Below are 23,126 nucleotides of genomic sequence, written 5' to 3' on the forward strand. Positions count from 1 at the left end.
GCTCGGCTCACTAGCCGAAATGCCTGACGCACTTTACAAAAATACGCTCTGGGAGCAATCAATCCGACTTAACGGACGCAGTTGTTTTTGTGCGCAATACGTGCCGGATTCTATTTGAACCCTTTCTTTAAAAATGGCTAAAGTATACCAGTACGTATTCACGCACGTATTTACAGATACGGATACGGATGTAGTATGAACGGACCTTTATACGGCACTCCAGCTAAACATCTTGATAAGTTACAAACACTACAGAAGTCTGCTGCCCGTCTTATTTCAGGATCATCTTATCGAGATCATATTACACCTGTACTTTATGAGCTGCATTTTGGTTAGAATAGAATATAAGATTTTACTTTTAACCTTTAAGTGTTTAAACAATCTGATCTCTTCCTATTTATCAGAACTTATATACTGATATACACCTAGTCGTCAATTAAGATCTTTTGGTGATAAAGCCTTTTCAGTTGCTTCACCTAAACTGTGGAATAAACTTCCTTATATTATTCTCAGCAGTGTGTCTTTACCCGTTTTTAAGAGTCAACTTAAAACTTTTTTGTTTAAGAAAGCTTTTAACTAGCTCCTGATGATGTCTGTTGTTATATATATTTTAGATCAAATCTATTTTATATTCTATATTTAACAGATTTTAACTTTTGTCATTTTTATTTCTATATTTTAGATCAAATTTATTTTATATTTTATATTTAACAGATCTTAACTTTTATTATTTCTATTTTTTTAATTTTATCACATCTTTGTGTGTATCAATAGTATCATATTGTAAAGTGCTTCTGAACACTATTGTGGAAGTAGCGCTACAGAAATGTATGTATTATAATAATAATAATAGAGGTCATAATTTTGATCCGATTTTGATGAAACTTGAAATACATGTTTATAACCCAAAGATATTGGTTCCTTTTGATATTTGTGCATATCAGATCGTAACTTCCTGAATTATGGCCCTTGAGTGTACGAAAAATCACATTTTTAGCTTGTGGTCGCTCTAGAGGTCACAATTTTTATCCGATTAAAAAAAATATTTCACACACCCTAATGACGGCTGAGTTCGAATTTCATGAAAATCGAACAATAACTGCCGGACAAAATGGCCGCCCCTCGTACGCAAATAGTGTAACTATATGGAATATCAAGGTTGTGGAGTGTGGACCCTCTAGAAATCACAATTTTGATCCGATTTTGATGAAACCTGAAATATATCTTTATAACCCAAAGATCTTGGTTCCTGTCGATATTCGCTTATATGGGATCGTAACGTCCTGAATTATGGCCCTTGATTGTACGAAAAATCGCTTTTTGTTTAGCTTGTTCTCTATCCATCTATTGCAAAATGTGGGCGTATCTTGCCTGGCAGTCACTGGATTGTTAATAAATAATCTACTACAGGTTGCAATAATTAAGGAGCAGAGCCAAACCCAATTTTTGTGTTTAGCGTATACAGGCTACAATTCTGAATGGATCATCTTAGAACTTGGTAATTTAATCTATATAACATAAGGATGGCAACTATCGATTTTGATGCATGTCCCGATGTCCAGGAGCATATTATGGATGTTATAAAGATATAAAAACATAGTTAACATAAAAAGTGTTCCAGAGTTAATGTTTTAGCGGCTGTGATAAAGATATATACACAATGTTAGTGGAGTCCCAGAGTAAAAAATAACAAAAATAACCAGAGACAATACTAGATGACCATAAGGCAGTGAAGAGAGAATGTGTCGCCTGTTGGATGTGGGGAGTGCCTTTCCACATTTAACCAACGATGCATAGCATAGCAGTAGGCATAGTGTTACATGTCTACCCACATCACATATCAACCTGTCATATCTCTACTGACAACACATATCAATCTGACATATGTCTAGCCACAACACATATCAATCTGACATATGTCTAGCCACAACACATATCAATCTGACATATGTCTAGCCACAACACATATCAATCTGACATATGTCTAGCCACAACACATATCAATCTGTCATATGTCTACTCGCAACCCATATCAATCCATCTTATGTCTAATTACATCCCATATCAATCTGTCTCATGTCTGCTCACATCCCATATCAATCTGTCTCATGTCTGCTCACATCCCATATCAATCTGTCTCATGTCTGGGGGGATCACGTGGCTAAGTGGGTAAGACGCTAGCTCGCTAGCCTGGAGGTCGGGTGTTTGATCCCTGCATTGGCCGAGAAAGTTCATCCAGATTTTCCGGCGTGGTTCTCCCTTGTCAGTGATGCAGGACGGAGGGGCTGACAAGGAAAGCTGTCTAGTCGTTCGGATGGGACGAAAAACAGAGGTCCTGTGTACACATTGGCGTGCACGTAAAAGATCCCTTGACAGTTGGAATTCGATATAAGAGTAGGCCATAGTGCCGCTGTCCGGGCAAAAATTCCCTCATAGCACACTGTATGGCGTATGCCCGTCTTCATTAGCCCAGGTTAGGAGCAGAACAGTAGGACATTAAACTCCATTTCATTTCATTTCATTTGTCTCATGTCTGCTCACATCTCATATCAATCTATTTGTGAATATCTGTGATATTTGTTGATTATTATTTTACTGTGCTAGAACAATTAAAGATACATTATGTAAGATTTAGATAAAGAGCTAGCCATTCGTGCTATAATAGTTCAAAAATAGATAATGTAAAATGAATAATTTGAAAATTTCTCTTAAATTACTCTTGCGAGCGAAGATATTAGCCTTTGAAGGTTTGACAAGACGTGTGCAATAATTTCAACCACCGTACTGGTTGTTGGAAGCTAAGTCTCGCTCCTCCATTTTTAGCTTAAATCCAAATATGGCTGAACTGTTCTAATCTATTTAATATTGGAGAAATCCGATGCCATCGAGAGTTGATTATGGCCTGGATCAGTTAATTAATGTCTAATTAATACTTTAGAAAACATTTCAGGCCTAAAGAAAGACCTGCAATAGGCAGATTTAGCTCTTGCATAATGTATGTTTAAGATCTAAAGATTAGTGTCTTGATGAGAATAGAAGATTTTTTGCCAAATTTTCTCCAAACCTACTTACTTATCTACATCTTAAGATGGCTACAACAAAAACACAAGATACAGATGTAGATATATATGGTAGTTAGAGTCTTGTTGATAAGAAATTTATGCATCTTGCAATTCATGACATTTCTGTCATTATTTCTTATAACAATCAGACATTTTCAGACACAGTTCTTTTTATAAACACAATTAAGTTTCTTCATTTCTTTGTTGTTTAAGCAGATGCAGTGCTTGTCTCACACATACATGTGTTAAATATAATACAAAAGTACAAGACAATTTGTTATCAACATGTAGCTGTTGTGAACTTAAATAATAATAATAATAAAATCTGCTTACCATACAAGGCACTTTTCTTTAGCAATGCAACTGTTTTCTAGTGACATCATCTTTTCCTAGCAACACCACGTTCCTAGTGTCGCCACCCTTCTCTAGTGACATTACCTTTTCCAAGCAGCACCACTTTGTTAGTGACACCACTGTTTCCCAGTTGCAACACCATTTATAATGACACCACTTTTCGTATAGATGCCACTATTTTCATAGTGACACCACCTTTTTCTACTGAAATAAACTTTTCACACTATCTTTTTCTAGTGGTGCCATCTTTTTCTAGTCACACTACTTTTTTACTAACAATATTTCATTTCATTTCATTTTTTCCTAATAGCAACTCCTGTCTAATGAAACTACATTTTCCTTGCAGCACCATCTTTCTATTGACACCACCCTTCTCAAGTGACATCCACTTTTTCTAGTAAAACCACCTTGCATAGTCTAATGACACTACATTTTCCTAGCTGCCCCACCTTTCTAATGATACTGGCTTTTCTTGTGGCCCCCTGTTTTCATATTCACGCCACTCTTTTTTTACTGACACCACCCTTCTTTATTTCACCTTCTTGAAACACAGACTTTTCTAGACAAACTACCTTTTTGTGTGGCACCATTTTTAAGTGACTCAAATTTTCTAGTGACTTTTGTCACTTTTCTAATCGCACAACTTTTTCTAGTCACACCACCTTGTCCTAGAGCAACCCATTTCTTGTGAAACAACCATTTTCTAGCAGAACCACATTTCTGGTGACACCGCATTTTGCTAAGCTTTGCTAGTGGCACAGGTTTACTCTAGTGGCACCACCTATGTTGCGTCACACCACACATTTGTTATTTTAGTCATGCCACCTTTTCCTTGCAGCACCACCATTTCCTTGCAGTCCCACCTTTCTAGTCATATCACCTTTTTCTAGTCACAGCACCTTTTTCTTGTGAAATCACCAGTTACCTTTCCTAACATCACCACTCTTTTCTAGTTCTACTCTTACTCTATTAAAACACCCAATATCACTTTTCATCTAGTTATAAATACAGATGGGTGTCATGCATGATGCAGGGTAAGCTTATTCCTTCTAGAATATCTAATACCACTCCTCATCTAGCTACATGTAATGATATGACTCATGTATGAAGCAGCAAATTCTTACTCTGTCAAGCACACCAAATACCACTTCTCAATCTAGCTATAGGTAATACGTGTAATGGATGCCAAGCATGAACCACTTCTCATTTATTTGGAAACTTCACACAGTTAACTATTGTTTTGGTGCATTTTTATTTTTTTGAATATGTTAGACACTTTATTTTATTTTATTTTATTTCTATAAATAGTTTGAAACAGGATTTATATTTTGTTACTGTATATTATAAACCATGATAAACGACCTACCACCAGGGTCTGGTAAACTACTTAACCATCATATTATATGATATAGTCACGACTTTCTTATTTCTTATTGAAATTTCCATGACTTGGTTCACAACAAGAATGTGTCGGTGCTAAATTGTCATCCCGCTTGATGCCTGAATTATTGGCTTTTGTTTGTTCAGTTTTTATACGCCCACATTTTCATGTGGACGTATATTGTCATCGCCTCTGTCCGCCCATCCATCCACAATTTGTTTGTGGACACTCTACAGCTGGGCTTCCACTTCAAAATTTTCACTGCTGGTCATTTTTGATAATGCACGAAAACTTTTCAAAGTAAATTCATATTTCAATGTTTTTATTCATGGTAGGGTATTGTGAATTCATGTGTCTATAAAACTTTGTCAGCATGGTGTACACAAAAAAAAATATATTGGACTTAAAAATGAAATATTAGTAAGGCTTATGATAAATATTTATTAATTAAATATTCCGTTTTGGCTACTGAAATAACAAAATAGTTGAATTGGCCGTAGACAACCCATTTCAGTAGCTCACACGTAATTACCACATACTCTATAGAAAACACACTGACCTGGATAATTTTTAGTTGTAATACAATAACTTTGAAATGAAGATAAATAATATAATTATCCACGGCATATATCTTACATTTATTGGTTTTAGACCATCTCTTACGGAATAACGGCCGCAGAATTGTGACATAAATGCTAATAATGTATAACTAAATGACTAACGGATAACTAAATTCACAGCTGGAGAAACTAGCGCTCCCTAGAATATCGTCATGTATAAGACTAACTGTATATACGTTTTTGCTACACGTGAAATTATTAATATTGCTGTACAATAGAACTGGAATACGTAATTTTCTTAATTTTTTGATAAGCAAGTTAACTAATCTCTAGATTTTATTTCTACAATTCCCACAAGGCCGTAATACCGCTATAAAAAATTATAAATGCATTTTTCTCCCAACACCTACGCTGCTGAGGATTTACATAATTTGGGGGGATGGATGGCTGAATGGTTAGCGTGCGTGCGCTGTATCATAAAGTCTGTCATTGAGTCGACTGGCGTGGTTTCGAATCCCCGGTTGTACGTGACAAGGAGTAGGGTCGCCTGTCCAACCTCGTGGGTTTTCTCTTGGTCCTCTGGTTTCCTCCCACTGCTAAAGACCCCTACGCACAAGCGAATTATTGAAATAAAATTAAACCATATGTTAGTCCCAAAATGACCTAGTTTGTGTCGAGTGGACGTTAAACCCATTTCTCTCTCTCTCTTTACATAATTTCTATGCTGTTTTTATTTAAGATGACAGTTGGTTCGATTCGAAGGGCAGAACTTCATATCAATTGCCCTTTTTCGAAGATCATAATAACCTCGTTTACATGACCGTAATAGCGGTAAACCGCTTTGTTGTAGAAAATTTTTATGACACGTGGACAATACGTGAATGATTAACAATGGACCACTTCACGCCATTGATTAGATTCCCACATATCAATTAACTTTTATTGTTCTACTACCAGGAACTCATCATTAATTATCAACAGAACACTCAGTATAATCTGTTGAGGACTATGTATTCAACTCTATAACACCAATCACGAGATTATGTGTCTTCTATATCTGTGCATTATTCTGTACTGGCCGTACAATTGTATAGTTACATAGTGGAGGTTGATCGTAGCCATGTTTGAAAATTGGGTTTTGAAAAAAAAAGGTTCTCTTTCCAGCGTGCCAAATGTTAGTTGGGTCAGATCTAGTTACAGTCATTTTCCATAGCCCTAGGTCTTGACCGGCATATACGGCCGACGTGGAACCCATGCTCTACAGGTCACACTTTTAATCTTATTTTGCCGAAACTTGAAATATAAGTTTATATCCAAAAGATCTTGAATCCTTTCGATATTCGCGCATATCGGACTGTAACATCCTGGATTATGGCTCCTAATTGTACGAAAAATCACGTTTTTAGCTTTTGGTTCCTCTAGAGGTCCTAATTTTCATCCGATTTAAAAAAAACATTCAAATATATCACCGTTACACCATAATGATGGTCAAATTTCATGAAAATCGGACCGAAACTGTACAACGAAATGGCCACTCCCTGTACGCAAATATATATTACGTCAAGGTTGTGGTTACAATTTTTATTCTATTTTAAAAATTGTTTATATATTTCATTGTTACACCCTGATGAGGGTGCCCGACAAAATGGCCGCTCCTTGTACTCAAATAGTGTAAATGTATGTAATACAATCTTTGTCAGATTTTGATGAAACTTAAAATATATGTTTATGTCCTAAAGATCTCAGTTAGTTTCCTGGATTATATGGCCCCTGATTGTACAAAAAAACATGTTTTTTTTTAGCTTGTTCTCTATCCCTCTCCATCAAAATATGGGCGTATCTTGCATGGCAACCATAGGTTCCTTCTAGTGATGGTCTGATATGGCTACTATCGGTTTTACTGATATCAGATATTGACAGCAAAATATATATTGTCCGATACAATTACCAATAGTTGTGGATATAAAACTATTACACATTAAAATGTCTCGAATGTCATGATAATCAATGTAATTACATGTCATTGTTAGTCAGGAAATGCCAGGTACTATTTACCTCGGGAATCAAACAGGAACACAATGGTCTTTTTTTAAGGAAAAAATTATTGGGGCACACTTCCACCACAGTTGGAAATACACACCATCTATTGCAGTGATGGGTAAACTCTGGCCCGTGAAACCCAATAATCAACTAGCTTGGTTGACCGATCATGGCGAGATTAGTTCACCAATGTTTTTGTAATAAAGTATACTCGTATTCTTTGTTGATTGACGTTATGATTTGATATTAGTTTACCGATATTTATGTCAACTGGCATTATGATTTTATATTTTAGATTAGTTGTCAAACCCATGTTTTGAAGAAACATGGGTTTGTCTGTCTGTCCCTTGATCACTTCAAAAAATTTTGTGGATGCTCTAAAGGCCAAAGTTAATATCCGATTGACTTTAAATTTATACACAGTGTTTAAGGTCATAAAGCGAAGAAGCCTATTGATTTTCAGCGATTTCCGATAATTACTGCCAGAGTTATGGCCCTTGATCAATTCAAAAAAATTTGTGGACGCTCTAAAGGCCAAAGTTAATATCCGATTGACTTTAAATTTATACACAGTGTTTAAGGTCATGAGACGAAGAAGCTTATTGATTTTCAGCGATTTCAAATAATTACTGCCAGAGTTATGGCCCTTGATCACTTTGAAAAATCTTGTGGACGCTCTAGAGGCTAAAGTCAATATCCGATTGACTTTAAATTTATACACAGTGTTTAAGGTCATGAGACGAAGAAGTCTATTCATTTTCAGTGATTTTTTATAATTACTGCCAGAGTTATGGCCCTTGATCACTTCAAAAAATCTTGTGGACGCTCTAGAGGCCAAAGTTAATATCCGATTGACGTTCAATTTATACACAGTGCTTAGGTCATAAGACGAAGAAGCCTATTGATTTTCAGCGATTTACAATAATTACTGCCAGAGTTATGGCCCTTGATCACTTTGAAAAATCTTGTGGACACTCTAGAGGCAAAAGTTAATATCCGATTGACTTTAAATTTATACACAGTGCTTAAGATCATGAGACGAAGAAGCCTATTGATTTTTAGCGATTTTCGATATTTACTGCCAGAGTTATGGCCCTTGATCACTTTGAAAAATCTTGTGGACGCGCTAGAGGCAGGCTAAAGTCAATATCCGATTGACTTTTAATTTATACACAGTGTTTAAGGTCATGAGATGAAGTCTATTCATACACAGTGTTTAAGTTCATGAGACAAAGAAGTCTATTCATTTTCAGTGATTTTCGATAATTACTGTCACAGTTATGGTCCTTGATCACTTTGAAAAATCTTGTGACGCTCTAGAGGCTAAAGTTATCATCCAATTGACTTCAGATTGATACACAGAGTTTAAGAGCTTGAGACGAACAAGTATATTGATTTTCAATGAATTTTTATGACTTGAACAGCTAAATCCATGATATTAAAAGTTTTGTATACTAAACGTTAGCATGGGGCAGAACTTTATAAAAACCAAACAAATTCTAATGGTTTTCTGATAATGACTTCATGAGTTGTTACTCTTGATCAGATTTTAGTGTATTATAAATGTTTCATTACCGAAAGAAGTAAAAATATGTGACAACACTTGTTGACTGCCCGGATGATTTAGCTGCTGTGGGCGTATGTTTCGTTGCCTAGCAACCTATCTTAATGTTTAGACATCATTTAATTGACTTGATATGATCTGAATAAAAATTATTCAATGGATAAACATTTGTTATAAGATTACTTCATGATGTCTAGCATCGTTTATCTTCTTTATAAAAAGGTAATTTACAATTACATTGACAGTTTAATCACTCACCAAAATACATCACAGACTCTAGATATTATCAGGTGTTTTTATACGCCCCTATCCGTCCATCCGTCCTTCTGTCTGTCTGTCCGTCCGTCCACAATTTTTTTGTGGACACTCTACTGGTCACAAATTTTATCTGATTATGATGAAGCTTGAAATATAGGTCTATCTCCCAAAGATCTCAGTTACTTTCGATAATGGCATGTATCGGACCATAACTTCATGGATTATGGCCACTGATTATACGAAAAATCACGTTTTTAGCTTGTGGACATCCTAGAGGTCACCATTTTTATCTGATTTTGATAAAACTTTATCATGTTTATAGCCCAAAATTGCAAATTTGATCCCTTTTCTCCAATTCTAGACCAAAAAGTCAACCCAAAAAATGCAGGAAGAGGAGAGAAAAAAAATAAGTAAAAAATAATCTATTTATAACTCGCACTAAATTCGTCCATCATGAAATAAGGGGAAATAATTACTAAAATCATGCTTTTTCGTTGATGGATTCTCTAGAGGTCACAATTTTTTAAATGTGCTAATTATTTGGATCGTCTTCATTTACTGCACAACCACTGCATTATGACCTACGATATCAGCATGCATTGATATGGGGTTGAAGAGAGGCCTCGACATACTGCTGCGTTCTCTTATTCTATCATTTTGATCATCATGTAATGGACTTATTCCATATACCAGGCATATGTTTTATCAGATGAACTGTTGTACGTTTATGTCTGTTTGCACAGCACAGAAATTGATTCTTAAAAAAAAAACATTGAGAGACTCGACCTCTCAAAAATGTGTGAATAAGGATTAAAAAAATAATGTAGACTGCTAAAAATTTTGCACTGTTTATTATTTCCTTTTACGGCCTAATATAAAATAAAAGTGCCTAGGGTCAAGCAAAATAATGATTTAATTGTTCATAACTCAAATGATATTTTAGAGTTATTTACCGAGTCCTTTTGAACAGATATCAGCAACTCCAATATCAGCAAAATGACAGAGTATTGGCCGATACCGCTTTTTACAGATAGGCCACTTATAGGCCAATTACCGCTGTTGAAAACGATTATCGGACCATCTCCACTCTACAGGTTCTTCAAAACTTCCCCCAAAGGATCATATAGCAGTTGCACAATATATCATTTACAGTGAAAATAGATCACTATTCCTCATGTTTTTAAAAAAAAATCTATTCTGTTATTTTGATAAACATAATTATGAAACTGAGGGTGTAACATTTACAATAAAGGAAAAAAAAATCAATATTTGTATAAGCCATGTGTTAAAACTCTATAAATTTTAGAATACATACTAGGTAATAACATTGTCTACTGTTTTCAAATCTTCCATTATTACTTCATCCAAGTTACAACTTCATCCATTGGTTTGTACATTCAGTCATTGCTTCATATATTCATTTATCTTTTGATTCATCATCAATTCATCAGTCTGTACATCCATATAGAACTTCATTCCTTGTTGATTTATATGTTCCATCATTTCCTCAAATCCCCGGTTGTACGCGACAAGGAGTAGGGTCACCTGTCCAACCTTGTGGGTTTTCTCTGGGTCCTCCGGTTTCCTCCCACTGTTCAATATTCCTATGTGCAAGCAAATTATTGAAATACAATTCTAACATGTTACCTTCAAAATGGCATAGTTTATGTTGAGTAGATGTTAAGCCCAATTTCTTTCTCCCTTTTCCATGATAAATCCACCCATCTGTACATAATTATATCAGTCCTTCTTTGACATTCCACCCTTTCATCCCATCCTTCCATTTATCCACCAATCTGTCCATTTATCTATCCATCTATCCATCCTTCCATCTATTATTTATCCATCTGTTCATCCATTCATCTGAGTAATGTATGATATTTGTTGTATTTCAGGTAGTATTTGTATTGACAGGTGATTGTGGTAATCACACACATAAGGGTTTTCAGGCGTATAAAGACATTGCATCTACCAGCTCTGGTCAAGTCTTCTTATTAGAAAAATCAAAAGTTAACGAGGTATATCCCTTATTTTATTGACTGTTTAGATTTTTAAAGACCCACATGGAAATGTGATTGTATATATTTCTGGCGCCCTCGTCCATATGTCCATCCGTCCGTCGTCCACGATTTCTTGTGAATGCTCTAAAACTACATTTATCATGTAAATGTTTCGAAATTAATATATGTTGTTTAAGTCAGTCAGATGAAGAAGCCTATTTAATTTCAGTAAAAGTTATATGGGTCACTTAAATCAGTGAAACAAAGAAGCCTATTGATTTTCAGCAATTTCAGTTAATCACGTCTTGAGTTATGGCTCTTGTATCACTCTTTTGAACCTTGTGAAAGCTGTAACAACAAAAGTTATCCAATCTGTATGACATTTATATGCATCATTTAAGTTATTTAGCTGCTGTGGGCGTAAGTTTCTTTGACTGGCAACCTATCTTTATGAATCGTCTTACATGGTCTTTATTTGATTATTGGTCGCAGTTGCTAAAATGTGTTTGTGTGTTATAGGTGTTAGAGTTTGTACGTCAAGCAGTGAACGCTAGAAAAGTTAATCTGATGTCAGTGGATCAAGATACTGGTAGAACACAAATATTCGATATACCAATCGACACACAGCTACAGGAAGTTACCTTTTCTGTCTCTGGAACACAACCTAGAATAACATTGATAGATCCGAAAGGTAGCCCTTTAGATCATTGTCCCTGTATACTGATTATATCTAGAAGTAGCGCCTATTTCAAATAGGCTGAAGGTAGTCCCTGTTTGTTATTATAACCTGAAGGTAGTCCCTGTTTTGGTCATTAAGTAGGTGTTATGTCACTAAGGTGTTAAAACTGTGACTATTGAATGATATACATCACTATTGTCCAGATTTGTGTATTCAATAGTGATAGCTGTTATAAATAGTCACCCTTTTACTCCAGCAATCTGATTAAAACACATATCCTATTTTGTTTTGTTTTTTATAGTTCAAAATTTGGTTTTACTTGTCTTCTCTACACTAGGATCTGAAAGAGTTGTTATCATTGACATGTCCTGCACGATGTGAGGGATTAGCCAATGAAACAGTCTGTTACGGCAAGATTTAGGCGTGTTTAGCACAGAACTGTGGGTAATCCACATGTTATATCAATGCTGATTGGTTAATCAAATGTCTGATGTCATAGGGTCAAAAGTCGCTCGTATGACCACTGACGCGACCTATCACTACAACTTGTCAGATCTTCATGTAGTGTAGGCCATCAAAGTATTAAAAAACGAACGAAATATAGATCTGTATTTTTATCAGATTGTCACACCAGTAGTCACATCTTTTACAGCTTTTTACAGACTTGCTAATTAATGACAACTGTATAATTTCTAACCACTTTCTATACATATTAAACATTAGTTTAGAATAATAATCACTTGTATGATTTAATGACAAAAAATTCTTTATATACTCTTCAAAAAAAGTAGGGGATATTCAGAAACAATACAAAACTGCGGAAATGCACTGCTGTTTTTATTAGAGGTAACCATTGTTTGTTAATAACAGGCCAATTGCTTACACATGAACATAAACGGTTCATATGGGCGGCTTATCTGTCAGCCCCATTTCACTCTCAAAGAGATACACTGTCAAAAGTGAAAAATGGACGTTTTTGATTTTTGTCTTAATAATGAGTAATTGCTCCACCAATGCTCAGACATTCAGCAATTCGTCGTGGCATGCTCCTAATCAACCGTCCAATCATGATTTGGGGCAATCTGACCTACTCCTCTTGCAGTGCCACGGCCAATTCTTGCAGTGTTGTCGGTTGCCCCGCATACAAATGGGCTGCATGTAGCTGATTTCTAATTGTTTGGGGTGTAACTCGAATTCCTGTAACTTGGTACATGTTTACAGAAAGCTGACTGGCCGTTTGTCCTCGATTTCACAAATAAATTTATTTTTTGTTTGAACAATGTTTCCACAAAATTTTCAGGACAGCGGTTAGAAGAAAGGAATTTGAATGTATTTTTGAACATAACCAACGCATTGATTTATAATGTGAAAGATCCCATACCTGGAGGATGGCAACTGGAGATATCTAGTCGTGGTCCACATACCATCAGAGTTACTGGCCTTAGTACAGTTGATTTCCAGGCGGGTTTCTCTAAAAATCCTTCTAGAAATCTGAATGATACCGATTTACGTCCTATACAAGGTAAGATGTCTTGGTTATTGTACAAGAGCAGGATTTTAATGTATATCTTTTGTGATTCTAAAATACAGGGTTATATACTGAATAAATATCGTAGGCATGTTTCCAAAGCCACAATCACTAGTGATGATAGCACTGAATGTGTGATTATTTCAAATTCACAAGATGTCTCCAAATGTTGCTTAGTTTCTGTATCTCAAATAAATTATAGTACTTTTAGCGTTTTGTGTAGAGATCTGACAGTTGCTCTTAGACATACATTTCAATACACCAGTCTTGGAACACAAAACATCCTGTTTATCTATCCTCTGAGGTTTTATCAGTGCAACAGCCATATTGTTGCTGCAGACTTTTCTTGCTGCAGGTACATTAAATTTGCCTAACACTTACATGCTGGTAGCCAGTTACACCTTGGTAGACATGTCTTTAATGATAATAACCTATCCTTTTTGCTTACAGGTCAGCCAACTAATCTATTGTTAAATACAACTGATATGGTGAAACCAGCGGTGTTTACTAAACTTGAGTTATTAGATTTAAAAGGTACACCATTGGCTCAATATCCTGTGTATCGTGATCCAATCAATCTAGATCTATATAACGTCAGCACCTCGTTTATACCCCCAGATGATTTCTTTTATATAAAGGTACGTAAAGTTGTTGGAGCTGTGGTAGTCAAGTTGAGGTTTTATATTGACACTGAACATCATTTCATTCCAACTAAAGCTAATTTAATTAGGAATATTAATTTAAACTAGAATAGCACTGCTTTTCTAAGGATGTATATAAAATATCAGAATCTCCTTGATTCAGGTAGTTGGATTGAAACTAGATATTGTTTTGTTCCGTTAAATCTGACTATCTCTCCATTGACATTATATAATGTGGTATGTTTTAAAAAGATAGAATTCAGAGTCAGTGATGCCGGAATTATAGTACCTATTTGACCTTGATAGTCAATAAAAGGTCATGGTAATCAAAGCATTTAAGAATATGTGGCTACAGGCCAGGGTAGGTAATAAAGGTTAGGACAAATTCAGAATTTATAACTAATTGGAGAATTAGTTTAGAGCAAAAAGCTGAAGTAGTCTATTTGACATAAGATTCTGACTAGTTTCCTCGTTGGAATGTCTGTACTGCATTAATATACAGTTCTATGTCCTTTTTTTTCATATGTACAATCGCGGCTTAAGATTTGTGTAAGGAATACAAATTATGAAAAACACAAACATGACAAATAGCTATAGCTATGTGATCATTCTGTATAAGTGTTATTAGATGTGCTATTAAAATAAAGCACATATTTAATGTATATTTCATATATCACTTAATTGTCTGTCATTGGGGGGGGGGGGCTCACGGTGACTAAGTGGGTAAGAGGTCGGATGTTCGATCCTTGCATTGGCCGAGAAAGTTCATCCAGATTTTCCGGCATGGTTATCCCTTGTCAGTGATGCAAGATGGAGGGCCTGACAAGGACAGCTATCTAGTCATACGGATGGCACGAAAAAAATGAAATGAAATGGGGTTTAACGTCCTACTGGTTTTCTCCGAACTGGGCTAATGAAGACGGGCATACGCCATACAGTGTGCTATGAGGGAAATTTTGCCCGGACAGCGGCACTACGGCCTACTCTTGTATCGAGTTCCAACTGCCAAGGGATCTTTTATGTGCACGCCAATGTGTACATGGGACCTCAGTTTTTCGTCCCATCCGAATGACTAGACAGCTTTCCTTATCAGCCCCTCCAACCTGCATCACTGACAAGGGAGAACCACGCCGGAAAATCTGGATGAACTTTCTCGGCCAATGCAGGGATCGAACACCCGGCCTTCCCACTTAGCCACGTGATCCCCGGCACGAAAAAACAGAGGTCCCATGTACACATTGGCGTGCATGTAAAAGATCCCTTGACAGTTGGAATTTGATATAAGAGTAGGCCGTAGTGCCACTGTCTTGGCAAAATTTCCCCCATAGCACACTGTATGGTGTATGCCCATCTTCATTAGCCCAGTTCGGAGCAGAACAGTAGGACGTTAAACCCCATTTCATTTCATTGTTAGGATAACTTGACCGATAACTACACTGTGTCAATCATTATAAAGGTTTAATTACATATAATTTTGCAGGTTGATGGTATAGATTCTGAAGGTTACACTCTCCGTCGAACTACGCCAACAGCAATCAGTCCCAGAATTCCCACCAAACCCAATGTTTTCATGCCTGCAGTAACGAGAGGTTTTTACGATCAGACGGCTGTCATCACCTGTCATGTTGACAGTCTTGTGCCATTTTCTGTCAAGTGGTATCGAGAAGGAATTAAAATGGGGCCTGATCAATATTTTAGGTAAGTATCAGAGTCCTTGAATATATGAAGTAGTGACTAGAGTAGGTGCAGACATATATTTTGTCCCTTCAACTCAAGCTTGACTCAATGCATTAAAATTTGTATCAATAGTTTGACATATTTAGGGCTATTCCATTTAAACACCATAGTCTGTAATGGATAGATTACGAAAAGTTTCTATTAAACCATACGCTGTTCGATCACTCTCTGGCTTAACAGAAACATTGAGTACTCTATTTTGTTAAGGCAATGTTGAAGCAGTTCATACAAAGAGACAAATTATGACCACCAACAGGCTGCAGTTAGTTCAATATTATAATAGCATTCAGGAAATGTCACAAACAAAAAACAAAAACAAACGAAGATGTCAAGACTAGAGAATTGATTTTCAGATCAAAAGATTTCTGCCTTAATTTGTATAACTTTTAGTTTTCTCTGTCTATACATGTATATAGATCTACTGTATGTTATAGTTTTCAAGATTAAGAATGAGTTCGCGAGAGAATCGTGCAAAATTTAAAAAAAACGGCACAAGCGTAGTCGGGCGATTTTGACCAAACTTTGCAGATTTGGTCATTGGGTACCCCGTATACCCCACATGAAATATGAGGGTCACCAACATTGTAGTTACGGAGAATCAGCTATGGCCATTTTAGTGTTAAAAACCCGTCATTTTTTATAAAAAAAATCCTTAAATTCAAATATTTCCCATAAATTGTCTATTGATTTTTTATTTTTTTAAATTATTTTTTATGAATGATCATGTCTACTACTTCGATATATATGACTATTAAATTTTTCCGACAACCATTTCGGGCTATGAGGAATTTATTTTGAGACGTAGTTTTTGCTATATGCTAAAACATATAAATTTCATGACGCTATATCTCACCCACTGCGGGGCTGAGGACAATTATATTTATAATGGAAGTTGATGACTACTAATACTAATATTTGGTTTTGACAAAATCACTGGCACGGATTTCTTTCATATTAAATTTGATGGTCGAACTTGAAGAAGATGACTTCATTTTTGACATCATTTTTCCAATAAAATCATGCATTGCCTGGATTATTAGGCCTGATAATGCCCCATGCAACCGCCTACCAACACCATGTGTAGGGCCGGTACAGATGATTCGGGAGTTCCACGAGGATCAGTCCTTGGACCTGTCCTTTATGTAATGTATACTAAGAATTTGGGACAACTAATCGATAAGCGTGGTTTCTAGGACGACATTCTTATGCAGATGATACACAGCTGATCGTAAGTTATTCCCTTTCAAAAACTGTTTTATTCTTTAATTATTCTGACATCAAATTGTGTACACATGACATGAAAGATAGAATGACAAGAAATATGTTGAAATTAAATTTAATTGTCCCCCGCCTTTTGAAGAAAGCAGGGGACTATTAAAATGGGTTCGTCCGTCTGTCTGTCTGTCCGTCTGTCTGTCCGTCTGTCTGTCCGTCACACTTTTTGGGACACAATAACTCTCTTCCTAATTGAGCTAGAATGTTCAAACTTGGTGTATGTGTTTATTAGGTCAATGCCTTGATGGAGTTCGAAGATGAGCATTTTCCGCTTAGGGTAAGCAGAGATAAGCAATTTGATTGGTTGATGCTTTGGGACACGATAACTCTCTTCCTAATTGGGCTAGAATGTTCAAACTTGGTGTATGTGTTGATTAGGTCAATGCCTTGATGGAGTTCGAAGATGAGCATTTTCCGCTTAGGGTAAGCAGAGATAAGCAATTTGATTGGTTGATGCTTTGGGACACGATAACTTTTAATTGAGCTAGAATGTTCAAACTTGGTGTATGTGTTTATTAGGTCAATGCCTTGATGGAGTTCGAAGATGAGCATTTTCCGCTTAGGGTAAGCAGAGATAAGCAATTTGATTGGTTGATACTTTGGGGCACGATAACTCTCTTCCTAATTGAGCTAGAATGTTCAAACTTGGTGTATGTGTTGATTAGGTCAATGCCTTGATGGAGTTCGAAGATGAGCATTTTCCGCTTAGGGTAAGCAGAGATAAGCAATTTGATTGGTTGATGCTTTGGGACACGATAACTTTATTGGTTGATGCTTTGGGACACGATAACTTTAGTTCTAATTAAAGATACATTATGGGAGATTTTTATAGAGAGTTGGCCATTCTTGCTATAACAGTTCAAAAGTAGATGATAAAAGAAGAATATATTGAAAATTTCGGTCAAATTACTTTATTCTGAGCATAGTTATCATCGTTGTAATATTTGACTAGAAATGGTAGTGAACGTTTGATTGACAGGCGTTAATTCCACCTACATATCTCGATTATCAAGTAAAGTTTTCAATGGCATGCGGAAACGCTCTATAGCGGCCTCGCTAAGTACACTCTATCATTTAGCCTCGATCTAACTGACGTATTCTCATCAGGGTGCGCCATATTTGAATTTATCAATCAGTAAAATCCTATTTAAATCCGAGCTGTAGCCGAGCCATCCATGGGTCTACAAAGTTGATTTTGGGCTTGTTGTTTAAAAAAAGATCTAATTTATAATTTCTATAACATCTGAAGCCTAAATTAAGACTTGCAATAATCAGATTTTGCTCTTGCATAATGTATGTTTAAGTGAGTGAGGACACTTGGTGTATAGCTTTATTACATCAATATCTTGACTAAGTTGGATAATGAAAATTTTCTGCTGAGGGTAAGCGGAGCGATAAGCAATTTGATTGGTAGAGACTTTGAAACACAATAACTCTTCTTCTAAATGAGGTAGAATGTTCAAACTTGGTGTAGGCGTTCATTAGGTGAATGTCTTGATGGATTTCGATGATGAACCTTGTCTGCTTACGGTAGCAGAGATAAGCAATCTGATTGGTTGATGCTTTTGGGCACGATAACTTTAGATAAAATGAAGTGAGAGCGATGAAACTCGGAATATATATTCATTATATCATTACCTTGACTAAGTTCGATGGTGAGAATTTCCTGCTTGGGCTAAGGAGCGTTAAGCAGTTTGATTAGTCAAGACTTTGGAACATAACAACTCTGCTTTTAATTGAGGTAGAATGGTTAAACTTAATGTAGATGTTCATTAGGTGAATGTCTTGACCGAGTTCAATGATTAACATTTCAAACTGAAGCTAAGCAGAGCTAATCAATTTTATTGGTTGATGCTTTGGGACAAGATAATCTTGATTCTATCTGATAGAGAGTGATAAAACTTAGTTTACAGTTTGATTGCTTGATACTTTTGAAAAAAATAAATGTGCGATTAATTAATAAGTGTCATCTATTTATTTTGGGATTTCGGCGGGGGACATCAGCCTCACTGTTGGCTTGTTGAATTAAGTAAATCAGAATGTATTTTAAGTGGTCAAAATACACATCTGAAAAATACAAGTTCAAATGATGTGGTTGTACGAGATGTAATATTTGTACCATGAGACCCTGTGAAGAGGTTAGGTGTCCTCTCTTGGGGTCCAATTTGAGCATGGACAGTTACATTAGTGAAATTTGTCGAAATTGTTATCTTTGGTCCAGGAACATTGGCCATATAAACACTTTATTAGCCAGGAAGCAACTGCTACACTTATATGTTCTTTGGTATTCTCAAGGATTGACTACTATAACAGCTTGTTAGTAGGAACATCTAGTGCCAATTTTTAAAAAAAATTCAACTTGTAGAAAATACTGCAGCTCGAATTCTTACCAGATAACCAAAACACTCTCATATTACTCCTGTTCTGAAATCAATCTATTGGCTGCCAATCATCTTCAAAAGTCTGTCTTTGACGTATCAGTGTGTGAATGGCTTAGCTCAAATATACTTATCTAACTTTATGCACATAAAAGTTCCCTCGAGTAACCTCCGGCCGAACACACATTCATCACATTCATCAGGTGGAAATTAATATCATTTGGATACGGATCGTGCTCAGTGAATGCGCTTAAACTGCGTAACAATCTTCCAGAGATCATTAAATCATCTCAAACCCTTTCTTGTTTTACATCAAGAATTATCAAGATTAATTAAATTAATTTAATTGTATGCGCAGTGGACATTCTTCTGTACATGGAGTACGTGCGCTATATAAATGTACATATTAATAATATTATTATTATTCGACAGGCCGAAGTTAGATTTGCACTTTTGTTTAATCTGGGGTCTTCCCTAAAACTTTGGACAGTGATTTAAGATATTAAAAACGGTGAAAGTATTGTTCGTCTCCAAACAGTATTGTTTACATTGTAGCTATGTTGATAGCCTCGTTTGTCACGCAACTTGAAGAAGATGACTTCATTTTTGACATCATTTTTCCAATAAAATCATGCATTGCCTGGATTATTAGGCCTGATAATGCCCCATGCAACCGCCTACCAACACCATGTGTAGGGCCGGTACAGATGATTCGGGAGTTCCACGAGGATCAGTCCTTGGACCTGTCCTTTATGTAATGTATACTAAGAATTTGGGACAACTAATCGATAAGCGTGGTTTCTAGGACGACATTCTTATGCAGATGATACACAGCTGATCGCAAGTTATTCCCTTTCAAAAACTGTTTTATTCTTTAATTATTCTGACATCAAATTGTGTACACATGACATGAAAGATAGAATGACAAGAAATATGTTGAAATTAAATTTAATTGAATTAAGTAAATCAGAATGTATTTTAAGTGGTCAAAATACACATCTGAAAAATACAAGTTCAAATGATGTGGTTGTACGAGATGTAATATTTGTACCATGAGACCCTGTGAAGAGGTTAGGTGTCCTCTCTTGGGGTCCAATTTGAGCATGGACAGTTACATTAGTGAAATTTGTCGAAATTGTTATCTTTGGTCCAGGAACATTGGCCATATAAACACTTTATTAGCCAGGAAGCAACTGCTACACTTATATGTTCTTTGGTATTCTCAAGGATTGACTACTATAACAGCTTGTTAGTAGGAACATCTAGTGCCAATTTTTTTAAAAAATTCAACTTGTAGAAAATACTGCAGCTCGAATTCTTACCAGATAACCAAAACACTCTCATATTACTCCTGTTCTGAAATCAATCTATTGGCTGCCAATCATCTTCAAAAGTCTGTCTTTGACGTATCAGTGTGTGAATGGCTTAGCTCAAATATACTTATCTAACTTTATGCACATAAAAGTTCCCTCGAGTAACCTCCGGCCGAACACACATTCATCACATTCATCAGGTGGAAATTAATATCATTTGGATACGGATCGTGCTCAGTGAATGCGCTTAAACTGCGTAACAATCTTCCAGAGATCATTAAATCATCTCAAACCCTTTCTTGTTTTACATCAAGAATTATCAAGATTAATTAAATTAATTTAATTGTATGCGCAGTGGACATTCTTCTGTACATGGAGTACGTGCGCTATATAAATGTACATATTAATAATATTATTATTATTCGACAGGCCGAAGTTAGATTTGCACTTTTGTTTAATCTGGGGTCTTCCCTAAAACTTTGGACAGTGATTTAAGATATTAAAAACGGTGAAAGTATTGTTCGTCTCCAAACAGTATTGTTTACATTGTAGCTATGTTGATAGCCTCGTTTGTCACGCAACTAGTTTTTCTGCAATATTCTGCTATGCACTGGTTAATTGGGCGTAATAAATTTCGTGAATCATGACGTAACGTTATGTTAACATATTTGAAACCCTGTTTAAACCAGAATTATATTGTTACACAGTTAGGTATTGGTTGTTAATCAGACTATTGACCAATCATAATTTGGAACAGAAATTTGCTTTCATTACGGCAGTGTTAAGTGGGATTAGGTCTAATCAAACGAAACACCGTAGGGAGTATGCTAAAATAGTGGCCTTACGGTCATATACAATTTGTTTTTTGTCTTTTTGAAATATCGCTTGATTCGTTTGTCAAGTATAGACAGATATATATATGACTACTACACGTTTTAGTTTTTAAGATTTGCTGTTCAAAAATTCATCATCCTTCTACTAGATCATGAGGTTATATTGCCGAATTAATAAAATGTTGACAAATAGTCTAGAGAGATTAGTTGTATTTACCAAGAACAGCTCATTTGGCATTTACAGTAAATTAAGCTTTTCAAACTTCATCGTTTGAAAATTTTAACGGTGTAATTGTGAGCTCAGTTTTCATGATTAGATACTTATTGGATAAATAGATAGATAGCGCTCGATAGATAGATAGATAGACAGAGAGATAGTAATAAGTATTAACTTATAGATAGTAATAAGTATTAACATTTGTAGTTTTGATAATGGAACATTTTTTAAACTTGAATTTTTTGATGAAAGTATATAATCTGCGTTTATATTTATTTGTTTATTTCTATTTTTATTATGGCTTGCTCTTAACGTAACTGGAAACCATGTTAATTTGGTTTCAAGTGCCATGTTACACTTTTGAGTGTGTAAATAAAGCGGTTTATTTTTCGTCAATTTTGTTGAAAATCATTATTTTTGTACAAAAATGGAAATTATATACTTCTAAACGGGTCGAGTGCCACCCAATTTTTTTCTTGATCTTAATACTATAGATCATTGCCTTTTCAGTCAGCATTCCAAAAAAATACTTAAACCTGCAGTGGGTGAGATATAGATAGAATAAAATGACATACCTAAATTGAGCTATTTTGGTACCTTGCAGCAACAAGTTCCTATACCAAAAACCGCTCCATGAAAATCCATCAAACTTTCAGAATGTATACTCACTAACCATATCTGCTACGCTATAAAGTTTAATTAATCTACTCGCCGTAGTTTAGTTGTACGAAATAATTGAAAACTGGCCTGAAAATGATGATTTTTGGGGTTTTTTCGGTCTTAAAATTTCAATTTTTTTTCTACGCTCTAGAAATGGTTTGATTAATCTAAAATTGTGGCAGTGGGGTTTGGAGGGGTTACCCATCATACATAAAAAAAATGGTGAAAATCGGTCACCCACCATGTGCCGGTCCCTGCATGGTTCTCACGCAAACGCATTCTTAATACACTAGGGGAGAGGGGGGCACAGTGGGCATGATTTCTTTTTTTAGTAAATTGACCAGAAGTGAAATCCTACAGAGAATCAAACTATGTACTCAGTTGAAGCCAGTCATATGTTCGATTTAACAGTGCTGTTAAGAAGTTAATAAATTGAAACCATTTTTGTGTAGATCATTGTAAACCAGAATTTTTTTTGACCCAATTTGCCGCGTATGTGGGGTACACTGGGTCACACTATGTATAGTAAACACACTGAAACTCATAAGAACTGTAAAAACTAATCTCTTAGTTCAAAATATGAATTTGTTTTAAGACTTGAACACAGATATGCAGCTGAAAATTTTAAAAAGTCTTTTATGCAAGG

General features: G+C 35.7%; 1 protein-coding gene across 1 annotated transcript in view; it reads left to right on the forward strand.

Annotated features, from left to right (window-relative positions):
* Positions 1–23,126, forward strand: part of LOC126831028 (hemicentin-1) — a 147,675-nt gene that overhangs the window by 13,995 nt on the left and 110,554 nt on the right. Inside the window, exons 3-7 of the mRNA XM_050561639.2 lie at positions 11,115–11,237; positions 11,739–11,910; positions 13,199–13,420; positions 13,877–14,064; positions 15,548–15,765. Of these exons, the coding sequence (XP_050417596.2) occupies positions 11,115–11,237; positions 11,739–11,910; positions 13,199–13,420; positions 13,877–14,064; positions 15,548–15,765 (923 nt within the window). The remainder of the gene's footprint in view (positions 1–11,114; positions 11,238–11,738; positions 11,911–13,198; positions 13,421–13,876; positions 14,065–15,547; positions 15,766–23,126) is intronic.

Source organism: Patella vulgata, chromosome 1, assembly GCF_932274485.2.
Source record: "Patella vulgata chromosome 1, xgPatVulg1.2, whole genome shotgun sequence".
Taxonomy (NCBI): Eukaryota; Metazoa; Mollusca; class Gastropoda; family Patellidae; genus Patella; species Patella vulgata.